The sequence below is a fragment of the Pholcus phalangioides genome, unplaced genomic scaffold (genome assembly GCF_987345545.1).
Source record: "Pholcus phalangioides strain wild (caught in Gottingen) unplaced genomic scaffold, Ppha-v1.0 ptg000011l_1, whole genome shotgun sequence".
NCBI classification, from domain to species: Eukaryota; Metazoa; Arthropoda; class Arachnida; order Araneae; family Pholcidae; genus Pholcus; species Pholcus phalangioides.
Window position 1 is genome coordinate 57,130,019 of NW_028301604.1, and position 20,063 is coordinate 57,150,081.

General features: G+C 33.6%; 1 protein-coding gene across 2 annotated transcripts in view; it reads right to left on the bottom strand.

Annotated features, from left to right (window-relative positions):
* Positions 1-20,063, bottom strand: part of LOC149080616 (RYamide receptor-like) — a 74,197-nt gene that overhangs the window by 5,638 nt on the left and 48,496 nt on the right. The window contains exons 2-4 of one of the 2 annotated variants that reach the window (XM_089239764.1): positions 14,422-14,614; positions 10,537-10,692; positions 8,244-8,465 (exon numbers count right to left, since the gene is read on the bottom strand). In XM_089239764.1, the coding sequence (XP_089095890.1) occupies positions 8,244-8,465; positions 10,537-10,692; positions 14,422-14,614 (571 nt within the window). Of the gene's footprint in view, positions 1-8,206; positions 8,466-10,536; positions 10,693-14,421; positions 14,615-20,063 lie in introns of both variants that reach the window. The other variant, XM_089239765.1, reaches the window with a different exon arrangement.

Consider the following 20,063-nt stretch of genomic DNA (forward strand, 5'->3'; position numbering starts at 1 on the left):
CTTTTTCCTAGAATGTCTCAAATATGCTCAATGGGATTCATGTCAGGAGAACACGATGACCAGTAAGCCTACATTTAAAGAATTCCTTCGTCAAAAGTCATCCACAAGCCGAGCACATGTGGGGTTACGTTATCGTCCATGATAAGGAATTCACTTCCAACTGCTGCAGAGTAGGGGATCACAAAATCTGAGAATCTCGTCTCTATAGCGCTGAGCCGTCAGTAATCCCTTCCTGATGATGTACTGGTAGGTGCGGCCATTTATGAAGATACCCATGCTGATCATTAGTCCTCTTTCATACCGGTTACTTTCCTGCACGAAGGCTGGTTTATTTTGGATGTCACGTTCCCTTCAGATCAACAATCCGTATTCACAGGTTCTGTTAATCTGAAGGGATGATTACTCGGATGAGAATAGAGCATTGGAAAATTTATTTCGACCACAACTGTGACATGTTCTTGGGCTCACCGTCTGCGGGCAGTACAGTAGTGTCTGGTTAAAGCAACGTGCACCATAAGTCTGTGATCACAGATCAACAGATTAGAGTCGGTTTCTCTCAGTTTGAGTTGAAACACTGTTTTCAAAAACTTCCCGAAGTTGTTGCTACAGATGAGTACATTGCATTCATACTGGGGTTTCTCCTGGCTGTTAGTATCAAATATCGATTTCATTTTGTGATTTTGAAAGCTTACGACTTTTACCTGATCTTCGACTTAGTCTCCAGTTTCCAAAAATCGATTCTACAGACGGGAAATCACACTGAGAAATGCCAATGGCTTCCTCTGCAGCGGATTGCCTTTGACCTGCTTCTGGATGACCGATAGCCCTCTATTCTTCTGATTTGTCTAAATTACGCCATTGAGATATCTGAATCATTGACTGAGACATTCATTCATTGAAACGATCAAGGAGCACTCGATCGTTTTTTTCGGTTGCCTTTATAAAATTCGTTGCAAGTCATGTTCCATTGGCTGAAGGTGACACGTGATTTTTTACTTCATAAAAACAATCCTGCATACTCTGAAGTTCGCGAAAGTGTGATGCATTTGCAATTCAATCCCTTTTCTTTCAACATGGACAAAAAAATGAGGTGGTTATGATGTCGCTAATTATAACCAAATTGTCTAGATATATCCCCGCATATATCATCACAATAACTCTTAGTTGTTTTGAGCAGTGTATATTTTTGATATCTGAAAGACAAATTCAGGCGTTGAAATGACAGGTCAGGTAATTATTGAATGATGTAGGCTGCATGGTAGTGCTTTTTTTGCAGAGAGAAAAATAATGAATTGTTTTCTTACACGTTAAACTTAACGAAAATGATGTGTTTATTGTGGAATCTCTTGTTTATTGTGGAATCTCTCTCTTGCCATCGCATGGTTAATCGCACGGGAGTTCTTCACAAAGATGAGTGTTGTGATAAAACACCATAAATTTCTTAGAACCCTCAAAGATTCCTCTTTTTGATCTAATCATGTACCTAAGTACTAATTTTTTCAGAACATGAAAATTTATTAATTCGTTATGAGAAAGAATGATTTTTTATTCCATAATATTTTCAAGATTTTAACTCTTTTAATAGAATCAATAATTTCATACGTTATCCTTCAAATTCGAACATCGCTTTCATATATTTTTCATTCGCCGTTTGTTTTGGGAAACTTCACATTATATGTGAATTGTGTGGCGTGTTCCTGTGAGCGATAACGTGTAATTTTGTTGCATTTTTTTCCTTCCATCACTAGTAATGTCACTCCATAGAATATAATTCAGATTTAATATTTCTATTGTATATATATATATATATAATATTGATTTAATATTTCTATTGTATATATATATATATATAATATTGATTTAATATTTCTATTGTATATATATATATATATATATAATATTGATTTAATATTTCTATTGTATATATATATATATATATAATATTGATTTAATATTTCTACTCAGAAAAGTAAATGTCAAAACGCATTCTCATGCGTCAGAATACCTTATATATTAATGTGAAAACCATTTCTATCGATGTGTTGTTAAAGATTAAAATACGGAAAATGTCAAATAACATACTGATAATAATATAGAAACATATGAGGCACATTCTGGTAGTACAAAATATTTATATTAGGTAGTGCAAATTTGTAAAGGATTTTTTTTTATTTGCCAAAGCTCTATGCAAATTATGAAATGACTTGAAACCGGAGTAGGTTTTTTATACAGCCAATAAACTTCTCGTCCTAATATTCAAGAGAGTTCATTTGTTTTGGCTCATCTCTATGCAATTCGATGTTTTCAAAATCTTTGAAAACGACGATGGATAGGTTTCTGCATATACTACCCCTATTAAAGAAGCTTAATGGGGCTCCCATTAAAAAACAAAATCTGAATTGCAAATTTGCGATGTAATGGTTTCCGGCCAAAGTTCACTTACGGTCAGATTTCGTGAACTTCAGAAAATACAACTTTATGTGATTTCAATATTATAAAGGATATAGACATATTTATTCCTGATTTTTTACAGAGATGTAAAAAACTTTTTTGCTTGATCATTAACAATATTGTTTTGCATTAATGTAGCACCAAAATTCTGCTTACCCCTATACAATGTAATTAAATGCACTAGATATTTCATGTGTACGATTTGACAAACAGAGGTAGAATACACCAATGGCTTCAGGATTTAAAAAATAATAAAAACAATATTCTTTGATATCTCTGCACCTCAGAACCATACTATCGTATGTCCATTTTTGAGGCATTACTGCACTGTGCGTAGTATTTCATTTTAGCTAAAATAATTTTTGAAATTAAAACATTATTTAAACTGAAATACAATACTATGGCCCTAAACTTCAAAATGAGAACTACAAGAATACAGTAATATTTTAAAATTGACAAAAATGGTAAAGATTTAGTAAGTTGTATGTTTTCCCAGATAAGCGCATCATTTTCTGTAAGCTGATCTTATTGACTGTTAGTATAATCATGCAGGGAAAAAAACCAATAAAACTGAATGGAACTTAGTGCTGTTTTACTGATTTCCATGCTGCATGCGAGAAACTGTGATATCACTCTTTTGTTGTTATGTATAACTGCTGAGTACATACGATTCTCATTAGGAATTCAAGCATTGAGATTGATCATCTGTTAGAATAAAAAGCAAATCGACAAACCATTTTTGATGGGTTTGAACCATAAAAAAGAACCCCGTTTAATAGACGCAGCTAAACATTGGTTCGAAAATTTAGCAAACTGACTACAAAAATGCTACTGTTATTACTTAAAATATACTATGAACACGAGAAATATGTATGATTTACGAAAATGCTGCGAGAGTAATTGAACCGCTAAATGTATAAAGGGTCATGTCTCATTTTTTAGCTTTCAGCAGAGGGGAAAAACATTTTCTCCAATAGTCGTTTTTAGTAAAAAATTTAATTGTACAGTAGTATCTGTGGAATACATTTAATGAATGCATTCAATTTTTTTCCATAAAACGACGTGTTGGCTTCTCGATTACACGAATCCATCGAAGCATAAAAATAAAAAAAAAAAGACACATTATTCTTTTTACATTTGGCAATTCAATTATCGAGAATATTAGAAGAAAGCATTGAGCTATTTCAAAATATAGAAAAGGCTATAATAACTACAGTATGCGTATAATCCAATTATATTTTTAGAGTTGATTTATCCATTTCGGTAACAGATCTAAATAACAATAAAATACTTTTATTATTTAACAGAACCAACTATTCTTAGAGTAATGTTCATTGGAAAAGATCACATCGAAAATTATCGAGGAAGGAGAATCTGAATTTTCCTACACTTAAACCGATATTTAATTAGATTGAAATATCGTTAACCATTTGCTGCCCCATATGCCAATAGTAGACCATTGAATTCGTTTATTGGAGTTCATATGAGTTGGCTCTTTTATATGCAGGACTACCGAATCATTGAGTACATATGAAATGTATCTGTATTCTAATTTAATTCCCATTAAAGTAATTTGAAACATATTTTATACACAAGCTTAACGATCATGCATTTCATTAGACGAATGAAAGTAATTTTCATAAATACCATATTCATTTATTGTATCATGTCATTTGAAATTCGGATAATATTTGTTTATTCACAGGGTGGGCAAAAAGTCTGTAGAAACTTTGAAAATGAATAAAAACTGAAAAAAAAAACGGTTTGCAGGGTTAGCATCGCTAGGTCATAGGGATCTTTCAAGACGGGAAAAACAAAATAACTCAAAAAACAGCCGATAGGAGGTGGCGCTGTTAAGAGCGACTTCGGTGAAAATATGCAAGACAGACGGTTATATATAAGAACTTGCACGCTCCTAATCCACAACCAGTTCACCGTTGTAAACCGTGTATGTGGACCTGCTGCACTCTGCGGATTTGTGACTCACCTGCAATGTGTTATCCTGTGTGGTGATGCTCATGTGAAAACATACTGCTGTAATAAACGATTTGTAGGCATTCTATTTGTTATTTGCGTATGTTTTCTTTGACTTGTGTACGTCAGTGCCACCTATCGGCTATTTTTTTAGTTGTTTTTCCTGTTTCAAAATATTCCCGTGACCTAGCGATGTTAACCTTTTCTTATTTCGGTTATTTTTCCGGTTTTCATTCATTTTTAAAGTTTCTACGGACTTTTTGCCCACCTTGTATTTTGTGTTTATACTGCTAGTAAAAAAAATTCTCTCACGATACAGTCAGATTTGTACGGTGAAAATTTCATATAACAATACCATCTACAATCGTCGCTCCATTTTACGAACCTACAGGGTTTTACGAACTAGTCCTCTAGTCCCAAACAATATGCCATATATTTGAACATTATTCCCATTCGCGAAATTTTGATTTTACGAACTATTTATTCAAATTCATTTGAATTCGTACGTACGAGCGTCGACTGTAAAGCGATAATATTGCATATAACAATATTACTCTTGAGGAAGGGAGATTTCCCAAAACTGTAATGTATCGTTGAGTCTATCTGCATATTTAGTCCTAACAACGGCAGTTCTGTTCAATTTCTGGTTTTTCATAGTCTTAAGCCTCGTTTTTTCCTAGGAGTAGAACTTTTGCGCCGTATGCAGCGTGAAAACGCTGATTTTAACTAAACGCTTTTTTAACCGATCAGCGTTTTCACGCTGCGCGCTGTAGAAACCTGCTCCTAGGAAAACCGGGCTTTAAAGTGTTTCACCAAAACATCAAGTATGCCTAACGATAAATATCTCTATAACTATATTTTTTTCAAACTTTGTTTGGAATTGTCGATGATGGAATTTATGATGTTAAATGCATCCTAATACATCGATATATATACAACGATGTCTTTTTTACTACCGTAAATCCCTTGATGACGATATTTTTTAAAACATTATAAAACGTTTAAAAATATTATAAAAAGTGCCTTAAATATATGTCATCACAAGTTTTGCGTTTGCGAGGGTGTTTAGTAATATCAATATCAACGAAAATTTGATGAAGTAACCAGTATTACTATTTTCTATGTAGTTAACGGAATTATGATGCAGTAAACTCTCTTTAAAGAAGCAAAACATCTTCACCGTTGGAGATGATTGCTTATAAAAATCCTATTGCGACATGGGAGTGTAACTTAATTTCAGTGTTTGAATTTAATAAGAACGATTTTCTTATATTTTCAAATTTAATTTTGATCACTGTAATGAGGTAATAATTGTCTTATTGCTTCATTTCTGGTATGAGAAAAATGAGAACTAGGAAGTAGAAATATAAAAAAAATAAGTAAATGTAATCGTACCTGCTGTACCTTATCCCATAATTAATTCATTGAGTAAAACATTTTTTGCTTTTTGATACCATAAGCAAATAGAAAACAGGATTATCTGCAAATTTCTTAATATTTACTACAGCCTTTAATTAAACGAATAGAAGCATAGTAAAATTATAGTTTCAAACTCCAGCATGAAATTTTGCTTCATATATCATTCTTCAGAGAGAGAAGAGAGAGAGAGAGAGATTTCAACCCCCGATATAGAATATTTCCTATTCCTTCAAGAAATAACGTAGCTCGGCTTAGAAGGACATTCATGAAAATAGGAAGAAGCATCAAATTCAAAGAGCACGCTTCGGCCTACACGTTATGTCTCGTGTATCCTTTGGAAAAATATTTTTGAATGAACGTACCCATTCTGTTATCCATGCGAGTAGGCCATGAAAAAATTCAACAATGTTTGAAACTTGAAAAAAACTCAGAAATATTAAGAGAGTTAATAAAAGAGTTACTAAGCTGTTCTTTTTTGTTAGTAATTCACTACCCGGATCAGTTTGTCAAAGAAAATTGCATAATCATTTATATACAGGATGGTCATAAAACAACTTAATTTATAAAAGATAATTTATAGGCCCCAATAACTTGAGGTATACTGATGAAATTCCTTTCATACATACTTATTTCCAAGTATGAACTTAAAGGCTGTGTTAATGACATTGATCAAGCACATACGGTTACAATTACAGTGGCTAAATTCGAAATAAATTAAATATGCACTCTACTTCTTTTTATCACAACCATTTGAACTCTTTAAAAACGTTGTAATTATTCCTATTCTTCAAAACTCAATCACATTGGAGAATATTAAAGACATGAGCTTTGAAGACAACGGGGGTAAAAATGACAGCAAGAAACCGAAAATGAAGGCTTTACTGGAACATTTCTGTACGTGGGCTCTTTCACCGGCAATGGTATATTGCATGCGAGATATATTGTAAACGTTGTTTGAAACGTTTGAACTTTTGAAACTACGTAGAAATAGAAATATGCTTTACACATTTAATGACGTCTTTTGAGTCATTAAGAGTTCGATGATATTCCATGTAACCTGGCGATTTGCAAAGCCCAATTTACGTGTTTATCGAGCTTTTCCCATGGCCAGGCATCCATTGATACTTGGTCAGGAGATCGAGATGACCAAGAAAAATGTAAAATGTCGGTGTATAACTCTGTCGCCGAAGTGATGAAGTAACAAACGTTTGATACGTCCGTTAACCATGCAACAAAGCTGCATCGTGCGTCCACATGATATTGGGTATAGCGTCTCTGTGCTAAAACTTTTCCTGACATAAAAATTTAATAAAAATTTAGTTCTGCATGTTCTAACGTCTATTTTACATGCTTCAAAGATCTCAATAATATCTCTCATGCTTTATCACTTTCATACCCATATAGCACCTCAGGAGTTGAACTCTGACTTCAAGGATTATGGGTGTTTTATCGATGAAGTCATAGCTGAACTCACTGAGGTGAAAAAAATATATATATGTGTAGTAAGACAAAGCAGCCCACACGTTTGTGCGTACCAGGTCTGAAAGGGGATATACGATCGCCAGTAAAGGACCCCACGTAGAAAATTGTTCATTAAAACTTTTATTTTTTTTCTCGTGCTACTTTGTCGTCTAAACTTTTGTCTTTAAATGTTTTTCTTCACAATTGTGTTTTTAAATTAAGAAAAAAATTTAAATTATATATGCACACACACATACAAACAAAAAAAAAACACCCACTTATACAAAGCAAGCATGAAGATGCATTTTCGTAGCACAGACAAATTGCAGACATACACAAAACACTAAGCAAGGGCATAACTTTCGTTTGCGCAGTTTTGGAATTCAAGTTGTGTACGAATGAAAAGACATACTGTAGTTCTAGGAATTATTAGATATCAAACCACTCTTAAACAGAGAAAATTTTTGGTATTCACGAAACCTGTTTTCTAGATTTTGAAATTCGGAGAAAAATCTCACTCACTTTTCTTACACGTTATTGAATGATTTCTAAAAAAGAATTCTCAAAAATATCTTATATTTTGCAAGGTACTGGCAAGTTTTTTCTTATTCTTTCCAATTTATGTATTACTACATTCAAGTTATGCGCACATCTTTTCAATTCATGCAGATGGAAAAACTACGAAAAAATTTAGTCTCGCTCGTTAAATTCGATATCATAGCTAGCATGAAAGTCTAAAATGCCATTCATCTAGAAGTTTTGAATGACTGTAGAATTCCATAACTGCGCAAAGATATATAAGCAAACATGAGAGCTTTGGGGTATGGTGAGAGTGCGTGAGTGAAAAGGAGGGCTATCACAATTGGTTATAGAGAAACAGAGTGAGAGAAAGCCACATTACAAACGTGCGACGATGATGTTTTGGAAGATTTTCCTACTCGAAAATTCTCGCTCATGAAGCAATATATGATGGGGTTGACGAAACTATTTGCCATCGAAAGCCAGTGACATATAAAGAAAGCCGCCGTAAAGGTCAAAAATTCTTCGTCGGTAGTTGGCATTATGAAATCTCGGTCCAAATATATTAGCAGGTTGAAGATTTGTATTGGGAGCCAGCAGAATGCGAACAATAGCACCACGGTTGCCATCATCTTGACTACCTATAATGAGTAGTGAAGTAAATAATCATTATGTATAGCGGAGTGGACCAAATGAAACAACTGATGTTGTTTTCAACCGATGCAATAAAGTTCAGTTTTCGTTCACCACGTTCATTTTGCATGAATTTTTTTAAGTTTCATAATATTTTGACTTTATGAAAACAATGATTATATTCTTACTGCGATTTTGCTAGTGCAGGTGCTATATAATGAGCATTTTTTGTACAAACATAATGGTACTGTACTAGCGGGCTTAATAAATTACTGCTATTGAAAAGAAAGAGTTGCAGCTACATAGTTTTATAGTCAATACACATTTAGTTTCTTTAAAGTTTTATTTCAGTGTGTATTAACTTTTTCCGTGAAAACTGCTATTTTGGAGTTGTGCTGTCTTTTAGTTCTAACTGACATCTATATTTTCTATGGCATCTTTTTCAGCCATCTTGCTTGGCATTTTGCCTGTTGTGGTCTTGTATTTGTATTTTGTTATTTGGATAAACAAATAATCTGATTCTGTCGTAAATACTTTTTGATATAACTGTCTGCTGAAGCCCCTTTTAATTCTGATAGTAGCTAGCGTTTCAATATAAAAATTGTTCGAATAAAATACAAAATAAATTAAATGTTACCGTGATTGTAATTGTACCAATTGCTAATACACCCACTATCATTACATTATATTAAATTCAGAAGTCCACATTCTAAATAGCAGTTTTACTATCTTGTTTTTCAGTCATCTCATGCTATATGAAAAATTTCAGCAAGAACTAATAACGATAATGTAACGCATGTTAATACAGTATATCGCATTTAGGACGTTCCCCTAAACCATATTATTCTTATAAATGGCTTACAAATGTTTCAAGAAAAGTGGGATATAGTAAATTCCTTTAATTTTTTAGCGTGAATGAATAGGTTTGCGTGAACAGTATGCAAAATGCCAAAATCACACATAAATTTAATTTATTATTTATTTTCCTTTTTGTTCTGAACATGGATTTTCTCGAGCACAATCGCAATACAGATCATCAAAAGTTTGTTAGCTCGATATTTGTCATAACAAAAGTGTTAACCGTTTCATATTAAATCATTTAGATATACCTTACCATAATGAGATTTGCAATATTGAATAATTGAAAATTTTAAGTGAAATTACAACGATGCCTTCTTTAAATCAAGAATAAAAAATTTAGTTTTTTTTTCAATTTTTTACACATCCTTCACTACTCATTGGAATTTCAGACAGTTTGCGTTGTAGTTATGCGTGAAGAAAAACAAGATGTATCCCAGTTCTGCCATAAATAACAACATCGAACATTTTAGAAAGTGCATCCATATATTAGTAAACTCGTACTTCTGGGACTTGAACGCAGGGAAATTTTTACTGTTGGGTGTCGAACTCGAGAACCATAAATTGTATTTTTCTAAGGGAAAAAAAAGGTTAAGAAAACAAAATCTTACGCTGCTGTTATTTCACACGGAGACCAAGTATTTTACGTCTGAAAATTCGTATGCATACGAAAACAGAAAAAATTCTTATTTCCTTATTCTATATAGTCTGCGTTTGCTTATATTTGCTATCACTTTTTAGTAATATACAGTATGTTTAATGCTCGCTCGCAAAAAATTATCGATACCATATATTTCTTCCATGTCACAATTTGCTTTTTTTCTAATCTATATTTTCTTTCATTTTGAATTAATGTTCTCAAACAATTTTTTGAAAGAAATGCATTTTGCACAAAATATTATGTCTACATTTTTTAATCTTTTATCGAACTTGTAAAGCAAATTAGAGAAACCTTTTTGTTAAAAAAATAACAATGATTCAAACTAATTAATTCTTTAATTTAGTCCTCACCCTGATCAATTTTAGCTACAAATGAAGACAATGCTAGGACCCCGTAAACTCATCCTTCGATCTTTGATACCTGTTCTTCTATCCTCTAAAAGCTTCCCTATTGCGATGATCACAAACAAACATTTTATTTCTTTCTAGTGATTTTTAAATTTAAAAAATTATAAGTTCATTGTTGTTTAACATATGTGGAAAAAGTTTGAAATATCTTACTTTCATTTTCGCCAACATTTGTTGTTGGTCACGTGAAGCATCGGCGTTCCCAGGTGAGGTGTGGCGCCACATTTTCCACCCAATTGAACTATAAACAAATGTTAACACCACCATCGGTAGGACAAAAGTGACAACAAACACACCAACTGTGTACACCTAGATGAGTGAGAAAAAAAGAACACTGAGCTATTTTGCGGTGAATCAGTGTGAAATTAATTTGGTTGGAAATTATAAAAGCTTGAATGGAGTATGAAATAAGGGTGTGATAGTCCTTGATACCTACATACGTATATTATAGGAATTAAAAATGTTTGAATATCATCAGTATGAAATTGCTAGATTATCTTGAACAGCGTATTTTGAGAATTTACTACCATATGATGCTAACTATCATCCACAACCATAACGCGACATTTTCTCTCAGACGAGAAATATATAGTGATCTCATAAATGTATTTCTTTTTCCTAGTTAACATAGCCAACGCATTCTCATGTAAAATAGAAAAGTAATTTTTTTTTAATATTGTCGGTTACTTATTAAGGTTTCTTGATTTTTCTGTCGAAGAAAAATTCATGAGCTTCCTCATCAACTATACAAGTATTATTTATTGAATCAGTATAACATTTAGGACATGGTTTAAACTATAGTCCCAATTTTTGGATAGAAGATCGACAAGGATTGGTTAAATTCAGGTTTTAACCACTTCGTGTCGATATCTTATCCAAAAATTGCGACCATACTTTAAATCATGTCGGTCCACTATAATGTTGTAAATCCGCAATTTATATATGTTAATTGAAAGTCTATTTCAAAAGTTTTGAGTTTTTGACCGTAACCTACTGTCATGATGTAACTGTAAATTACTGATTCATCAATGTTGATTGTTGTTTATATGGCACATATACTGAAATATCACATACTTTTGTTGCTAATTAAAAGATTTATATTAATTTGGACTATCTTTCATTAATAAACTGCCATTTTAATGGCTGTCATTAAAATTTAACTAAAAGTATTTCCTCTAAGTTTGCTGCTATTATTATGTCTATACAGATCATGACAAAACATCACTTATAAAACACGAGTGTTCATGTTTCTATAGTTTCGCTAAGCCATGCTATGAATTCCAATAATGTAACACACAGGTTTGCGGGAACAATATCAACAAGTTTCTACATTTTATTTATTACAACTTATCTGTATGAGTTTCATTTTAATGAGCAGAAAAAGAAGCATCTGGTGCTCCGATCATGTTTCCTCATATTTTTACGAATGAAATGTTTTTACTGCGTATGAATTCGATAGAGATCATGGTTCTTTCTATACTTTATAGTTCTCGGTCACTCTACATTTTTCTATTTTTGTTCCCAGGGGTCATACTCATTGCATTTCCATAAATTCCATAAAAATCGGTGGTGCCATGGCAAATATTATTCAAAAGTCCACCTCTCCGAAAAAAGGTGTTCAATTTTTCGGTTTAGTAACTGCAAAAAATATTGTGGATCTTCTATCGGAGGTCAAGGTTTTAAAATTCAGAACGCAGTTTCGTTGATGTTTTCGGTCACTGTCCACTGACGATGTGCATCTTTTATTCAACTACCCCGCCTAAAGTTCTTGCCCTAAGGATATTCAACAATTTTATTTTCAGGGAAGATGTTATATATTCTGGTTTTCCAAAAAATGACAATAATTCACTCACTCACTCCGAAATGTATCCAACTTTGGACAGAAGGTACTTCAAAACCAAGCGCACGATATACACGTACATGAAGCATCTATTATGTAAAACATTTCTTTTGATTCAAGAACAGCATAGTCTGATCATTTTTTTACAAAAAAAAAAAAAGCAAAAAAAAAAAACAAAAAAACCAAGATATTCACTCTTAAAGTAAACGTACTCAACTTTCTTTCCTTATTATCAGTGAAATTCGCTTCCCACATTTTAGAACCAAGCAAGGGATTTTTAAGTGGGATGAAAAATTAGATATAATGAATTTGTTGCTGCTGATTGAAAGAAATATAAAAAAATCTCCCATTGTATATATATATATATATATATATATATATATATATACAGGGTGCCCTGTAAGCATTGACATACGCAAAGGGGGGTTGGGGTTCTAACCCCCCCCCTTGAGAAGAAAAAAAATTGAAACCCCCCCCTTCCCGAAAAAATTATGCTTAAGCCTATGCCTGTAAGTGCTAGCACAGCCTTTATCTCATCAACCGTCCATCGTAGAGGTATGATTCCAATATAAAAAATGCTCAACAGGCGTTCAAAAATTACCCTGTAGCAGTTTTGAGACGAATTTTTTATACGGTCACCCCTGTGCTCTAACTTCCAATTGCAAAGTTGTTGCCCTGTCTCCCCTGATGCCATAAAAAAGCAATGTTTCTAAGCGCAGTATTCACAGAGATATTCGAAATCGAAAAACATAAGAAATTTGGGAAGGGACAGCGTTAAATGCGGATAAAACGGTTTTTCTGCATTTAATGCTTTTTTCCCCAAATTTCCTCCGTTTTTCGAATTTGAATATCTCTGTGAATATTGTACGTGGAAACATGGATTTTTTTTTATGGCATTAGAAGAGGGCAACAACTTTGTAATTGGGTTCTTGAGCACACGGGGACCGTATACAATTTTAGATTTTTATTTTTATTTTGTGGTGACACTGTATTCCCACTCTCAAAACTGCTACAGGGTAATTTTTGAACGCCTGTTGAGCATTTTATAAATTGGAACCATACCTATACGATGGACAGTTGATGAGATAAAGGCCGTGCTAGCACTTACAGGACACCCTGTATATATATCTATATATATACACAAAGACATGTCTTGACTGATTCACTGATTCATCATCGCGGAGCCAAAACCGCATAGAAAACTGTATCAATAGCAGCAATTGCGTTTTTTAAACAAAACAAGATGACATTATATAACAAATTGATTTAGAATTTTTTTTAAAATACCATATCATAAAACCAATTAGATGCTAGGGGATTTCAAGTGGGTTTAAGAACATCTTAAGAACATCAAATTATTTGCAGAATTTTGTCATATTTTGCCATTTTCAGAAAATATTTTCTCTATAGAAATATTTTTATGATAGAAATATATTTATAAAATTTTTCTGAGTTCATTTGGTTTGTAATTTCGGTTATGTTAAATCATTTTCGATATTATGCGGTAATCTCAAGGGTGTACCGTGTTTCAAACCATGTATTAAACGCATTCAAATCATTTCTGGTACGAAATGAAAAGAATTCTTGAAAAAAAATCAACCGATAAGAATAAAAACGGACATTTCTATTGCTTCATGGTACCAATGTACCAACTATCGGCGCAGGACTGGAACTTGACGCTTTCTCCTCGAGTAAGCATAAGTTCTTTTGTCCTTGCACTTTGTCATTGGACCAATTCAGCACAAAGACACAAGGACTTATCCAAATAATTTATTACTTCAACTCTGTTATTTGATATTACGATTGTTCTATTATTCGTCATTTTTCAAGACCCAATCACTGCAGAAATTTAAATCATGAGGGTTTTCGGTGTTATCAATTCACCATGAGCAAATACTCGTATAAGTTTTATGAATTTTTAAAGACTTTTCAGTGCGTCTTAAAGCGCTGAACCTTGTACTTACATATCTGAATCTGAGAGAAAACACAGTTTGTGCATTTTCGTCCATCGTTTACAATCTAGTTTCGGAACTCATTACAAACCTTACCTTCCAAAATTATATCTTTAGAGTTAAGAATATTGGATTCAAAAACTTAGAGCTCTAAGTAATACTCCGTTGTTAAAAACTGTTTTTATTTTAGGCATAGATTTCTTACCTTTTTTTCTGTTACAAGCGTTGTTTACACTTGGTACTTACCTTGCCTTCAACCTCGCCCCATATTTCATTGCAGTCGTAAACATCTTGTGTACCGAAAGTGAATATTTCGGCTTTTCCATGAACTAACTGAGCACTTGACAGACACATGGCGCAAGACCATATAACAGTCACAATTATTGGTCCTCTTGATTTGGTCCAACGGCAGCTCAGTGGGTGCATGATAGCATAATATCTAAAAGTAAAACAAGGTATATTGTGGTAAAGGTCTTTCTTTTTATATCGAAATTATGATTTCGTTAAAAGAAATTTGTGAATATTACCAGGTTCCAATAAATTGAGCTACGAGTATAATAATCTGTCAACAAGCATTGAAATCATGAAAATTTTTCTTCCGTTTGAAAATATATGAACAGATTCACACACATAAAATAAGAAAACAAATTAATTCGAAGTTAAAGTTACTCAAGAAAAAATTACGAATTGATTAATAGGCCACTGCAGTAACTTTATGTTTTTATACAATTTTAGTTACGTTCAAATGATACGAATGTATTTTTGGTAACGCGTCGTTTCTATTAAATCATACACTGAGGGACCAATTTGTTATGATCACGTGAAAGTTTTAAGTAAATGAGCTATATGGCGTCTAATTGCTGCCGCCACAGAGCTAGACTAGAATGAAAAATGAAAGCTTAGTTCCTGAAACAGTGACATAAGTGAATTGATTGTAAAGATAGTTATGGGAGGAAACGTGATTTGACGAACTTTGAACGTGGGATGATTTTAGGAGCTCGAAACCATGGAGTGAATATTAGCGAAACTGCCATACTTATGAAATGTTTAAGAGCAGCTCTGTAGTTAAAGCGTTTAAGGACTGGACTGTCAGGCGAACAACTGGGTCTCAACGTGCAACTTGTGGTCGCCACCGACCGGTGAATGTTCGGGCGGAACAGACTTGTGAAAGGCAACAGAACGGTAACAGTGCAGCAATTTGCAGCAGATATAATATCTCTGAACGCACTGTTCGACGCACAATGCATGTATGGGATATGGAAGTCGAACAAGAAAAAACATCTCGTCACGAAAGCATGGACGCCAAGTGTAAAGCGACAGTCCTTCTTGCTGTTGGAGGCAATGTGATGGTTTGAGGATTATTTTCGTGGAAGGTTGAAAAGAACCCGTTTCCACTGATCTACGGTCCAATTTCGATGTGCTTTGCACCACATTAACCGAGCAACGCGGTTGGACTTTGTGATCAAAGGCTTATGGGCAGCAGCACGACCATGAAAACCAATCAGATGTGCTTCCTTACGGATGGTATTCATTGAAACAATACTCACGGATCCGGATACCTGTTGAAACTCCTCGCGGATGAGGGCCATCGGTTGGGTGCGGTTCTTCCGAATTTCTCTGGACAGCACCCGGTCGGTCTCTATCTCCCAGTTTCGTTGGTCTGCCGACTCGGGGCAAATTCCGACAATCACAGCTCACCTTCCACTTCTTAATCACATAGGCCACTGTCGATTTTGGGTACTTCAGCTCGCTAGATATGTCCCTTAAGGATCGGCCATTTTGGTGATACCCGATAATTATACCTTTCTCGAAATCAGAGAGCTCCGAACTGCGCGGCATCTTGCATGCGATTAATGCCGATGTTGTTTCCTAAACGATATATACCGGGGGAGGGCGTGACGTATCTCAGGACCGCAGATATCGTCATTTACATAGGTGTTCAAATACTTATTGGTAGATAGTGTATATCAAAAACACAGCAACCTAATAAGAGCAATAAAAAACAATAATTATGATAAAATATAGGGACGTGGTAGCCCAGGTCGATAACATACTCGCCTAAAGTACTGAAGGATGTTTAGAGGTGTCGCGAGTTCGATACCCGGTTCGTCCTTGTCAGAAAACGTTCTTGACACAGGGGTACAACACAAACGGTGACATGACCGCAGAAAATATTGCTAAAGCAGGGAGTCCCACACCGAGGGGTTAACGCACCAAAACCTCTCGGCAAGGGCGTAGCGAGGGGGGACTTGGAGGGTCTGATCCCTCCCCCCCCCCCCCAGAAATGTGAGAAAATGACCGAAAAAAGGGAAAAAGAGGGCCAAATCTATTGGTCTATCACTTTGCCCCCCCCCCGAATGAAATTTCTGTCTACGCTCCTGCCTCTCGGTGATTATAAAAGAAAAGGCTGCCGTTCGGAATCAGCAATAAAGTGTAGGTCCCGATCTAATTAGCCCTCGTGTGCAGAGAATGACCGTGGTGCGACAAAAATGATCAAATGATAAGATATAAATATAATGTCCACAAAAAATTACACTTGTCTCATCTAAGTCTGGATAACTTCCCAATTTATCCTATTTGCATTTTGATAAAATATATAAAAATAAAAAATATTTTTTACACGTATTTTCACACCTTGGATATTAATTAATGTGCTGCTTTAAAATTTTTTCCATGAAATCATATGTATATATATATAGTATGTATTATATAAGGTAGGTTCGATAGATCTTTTTGAAACGTTTGCAATTTCTGTGAATATACATCAAACCAAACCTCTTTCGCACGTGATTGATGACACAAAGACGTTTTCATTGGCATCAAAGATAAGTGGTTTGCGGTGTTTTGTTGGTGAGAAAAAGTCAGAAATGAACACAGGATATCAGCCCATCTTTGAACGTAAATATAAATGTTTGAAAAGATCATGGTAACACATAAATTCAGAGAAAAATAAGGAAAATCATTTTTATCGGAAAGTGTTTGAAGGTGTTTGTTACACGCATAAGCTTATGAATATATATATGCATGCAATGTATGTATACATACATGTATGCAGATATAGATGGATGGACAAAGTGCGGGGTTTTCCGATGCATAAACTAGTAGCTGTAGGTAATAACAAGTTAAAAGCGGTATTATCTGCCCTGTGGATAGAAGCAATCAATCTTTATTGTATGGAGCAGTAACACTCCTAAGAGTTTATTGTGGGCCGCCACGGAACAGAAAAGAGAAATTTTCATCTTAGTTATTGATATAAATTATGCGACACAAGCAAGTTGATTGACTTTTCTGATGTTTTATGACAATTAATTTTTTACTCATATACAAATTGTTGCTTGGAAACGATTTTCTCGTAAACCAATTTCGTAATGCACGATCGGCTGGCAGTTTAAATTATAGAATTTTACAGTTCTTTTTTAATGGCAAAGCGTGAAACGCTACTGTATCACTTCACATTAATTGTTTGTTCATGTACTTGTTTTTCTTTCCTTGGTCTTTTATTTTTAAACTTATGAAAACACATAAATCAGCACAATTCCGAAAGTAATGCAAATCTAAGAAAATTAGATGAAAAGAAAAAAATTGATATTTTTGGTTCTTCAGTTTTAAATATCTTTGTAGACTTAGTTAAACAAAAATATGCGCAATAAATAAAAATGTATAAAATAAACCACTTCCCACGTAATCAATTGCATAGTGTATTTTGTTTTAACGAATTACTAATTCTGCTCATGTAAGGATATTATTTTCAGTTATTAAAGGTTGAAACTTTCCGATACCTGTAAAATCCTCAAGACATCTAACTACGATGTGAGAGAAAAACCAAAACTGCAGCGTCATTAAACTGCATCTATGAAATATTACATATGACAATATATCGATCTCATTCAAGAAATGGTCCGTAGGCAGGTAAAATTCTCTATAATCCCATCAACACACAAACAGCGGTGTCTCTTTCTTTACTTCTCTCAAAAAACTGACAAGTATTGTTCGTATACTGACGGAACTTTGACAAAATTTTGCTCTCAATAATTTTACCAAAAGAACTACCTCAAAAATCTAAAGAACTACGGCGTTATTTGTTCATTGCGTTCTATATCTAGCATACACATTACCTGTATCAAAAACAAATTTCTTCATTTTCCTAAAATTACTTCTCGATAAAAAAAGAAAATTCAAGAAATTTTTTAGCTTAGTGTTTTTTGCGTTTTGTTTCAGAAATGTATTCATAAATAAAATGAACTTGCAAACATTCATGAAATATAAATAATAAATTTTCTCAAACACACACACACACATACCCCGAATATATTATTTTAGCTTTAATTCACTGCAAAACATCAAGTAAAATGTTCTTTATTTAATGCTTTCATATTCGTTTGTATATTTTTCCTGGATATATTTATCTTAACTATGTAACCATATGAATGGTGTCTCTATAAATATAAAAAGTGGAATCTGTTGTATAAATTCTATACGTACGTATTATTGAAAATTTTTTATGTTTAAACAGATTTATCTAAACGTGTAAAATGAAATCCGAAAATATATGAATGCAAAAATGAACTTTAATGAATATTTGTGAAAGTTTTGGCAGTCTCTATTTCAGAACGAAAGTAAGAGAGCAAAAACAGCTACCGGAAAGATATGTTGAACAGATGTTAACTTAAATTAGCTTATATGAGGAAGTGCTATTCATAAACTGAGTAAATTTACATGGAACGATGTACCTAAATACTAAAATGGCATGTATACAACAGGCTAAAACATAGTAAGAATTCGAAACATGACATTAAGTCATGATCTCTATACTAGATTTTCAAAGAATATAAATAACATTACTCGTTCGGTAAGATACAAATCATTTGAAATGGCTAGGAAACACATGTGTTTCCTTGAAAGTTTGGTACTTTTCCAAATACATTTTCCGTTGTTTCTTTCGTTCCACTTGGCTCGGCAAGATATATGAAATGGACGATCAACGGGCGATGATATCCCATCATAGTGTTTGCCGACGCCTGGTTGCAAGTAACATTTTGATCATACAACCGGAAAGGATACACAAAATGCTATTTGTCATGATGTTTGTTGCCTCTTCAGTTGACAATCAAGCCAACCGTTTGTTTTTGTTTCATTTTCTTTCAGAGAAGAGGAAACTACGAAAAGTTCCCGGAGGCAAGTAATCCATTAGATGAATATTGAAGACTCAGATAGAAGAGGATAGAGTTAACTTCTTACTCCTTCTTCATATAATTAATTACCAGTGATATTTCGACAAGATCTACGAACAATCAATTAAATTCATTATCCATGCCAAAAGAAACAAAAGAATGAGAATCATGCTGCTAACAGGTGATCGCAGCAGCCATTTTGATTTATAACAAAATTTTCATCTGTTTATCAGTTTATCAGAAAATTATGATTTTTTTTCACGTGGTTTTATATTTAGACTTCTAGGTGTATAAAACTATATTTTATAATCCTCTGAATTTCTTTTTTTTCAAAATGATGCGTCATCCCAAACATATTAGAACTTACGTAAACCATTGTAACGTACAAAGTAAACGCGATACAAAAAATCAAACTGAGAGATTTTTCTTAAGTAACTCATTTCAACACACGAATTTTTGTTTTTGATCTCAGTAGTTAATCTAATTTAGGATTAAAAACTCAAAAATAAAATGAACATGTTTCCATTACACTTTTCTAATCACAGATGTTCTATTCTTGGTTATTTTAATTTGACATTGAAAACAATTACATTATATACAATAAATCAATAATGGACTATCATATAAGTTGTGGAATTATCATATAACATAATACCACTAGGGTACTTGTGGGTAAAAGAACAAGCCTGGAATTGATATGAACAAAGTTGCGTTGAG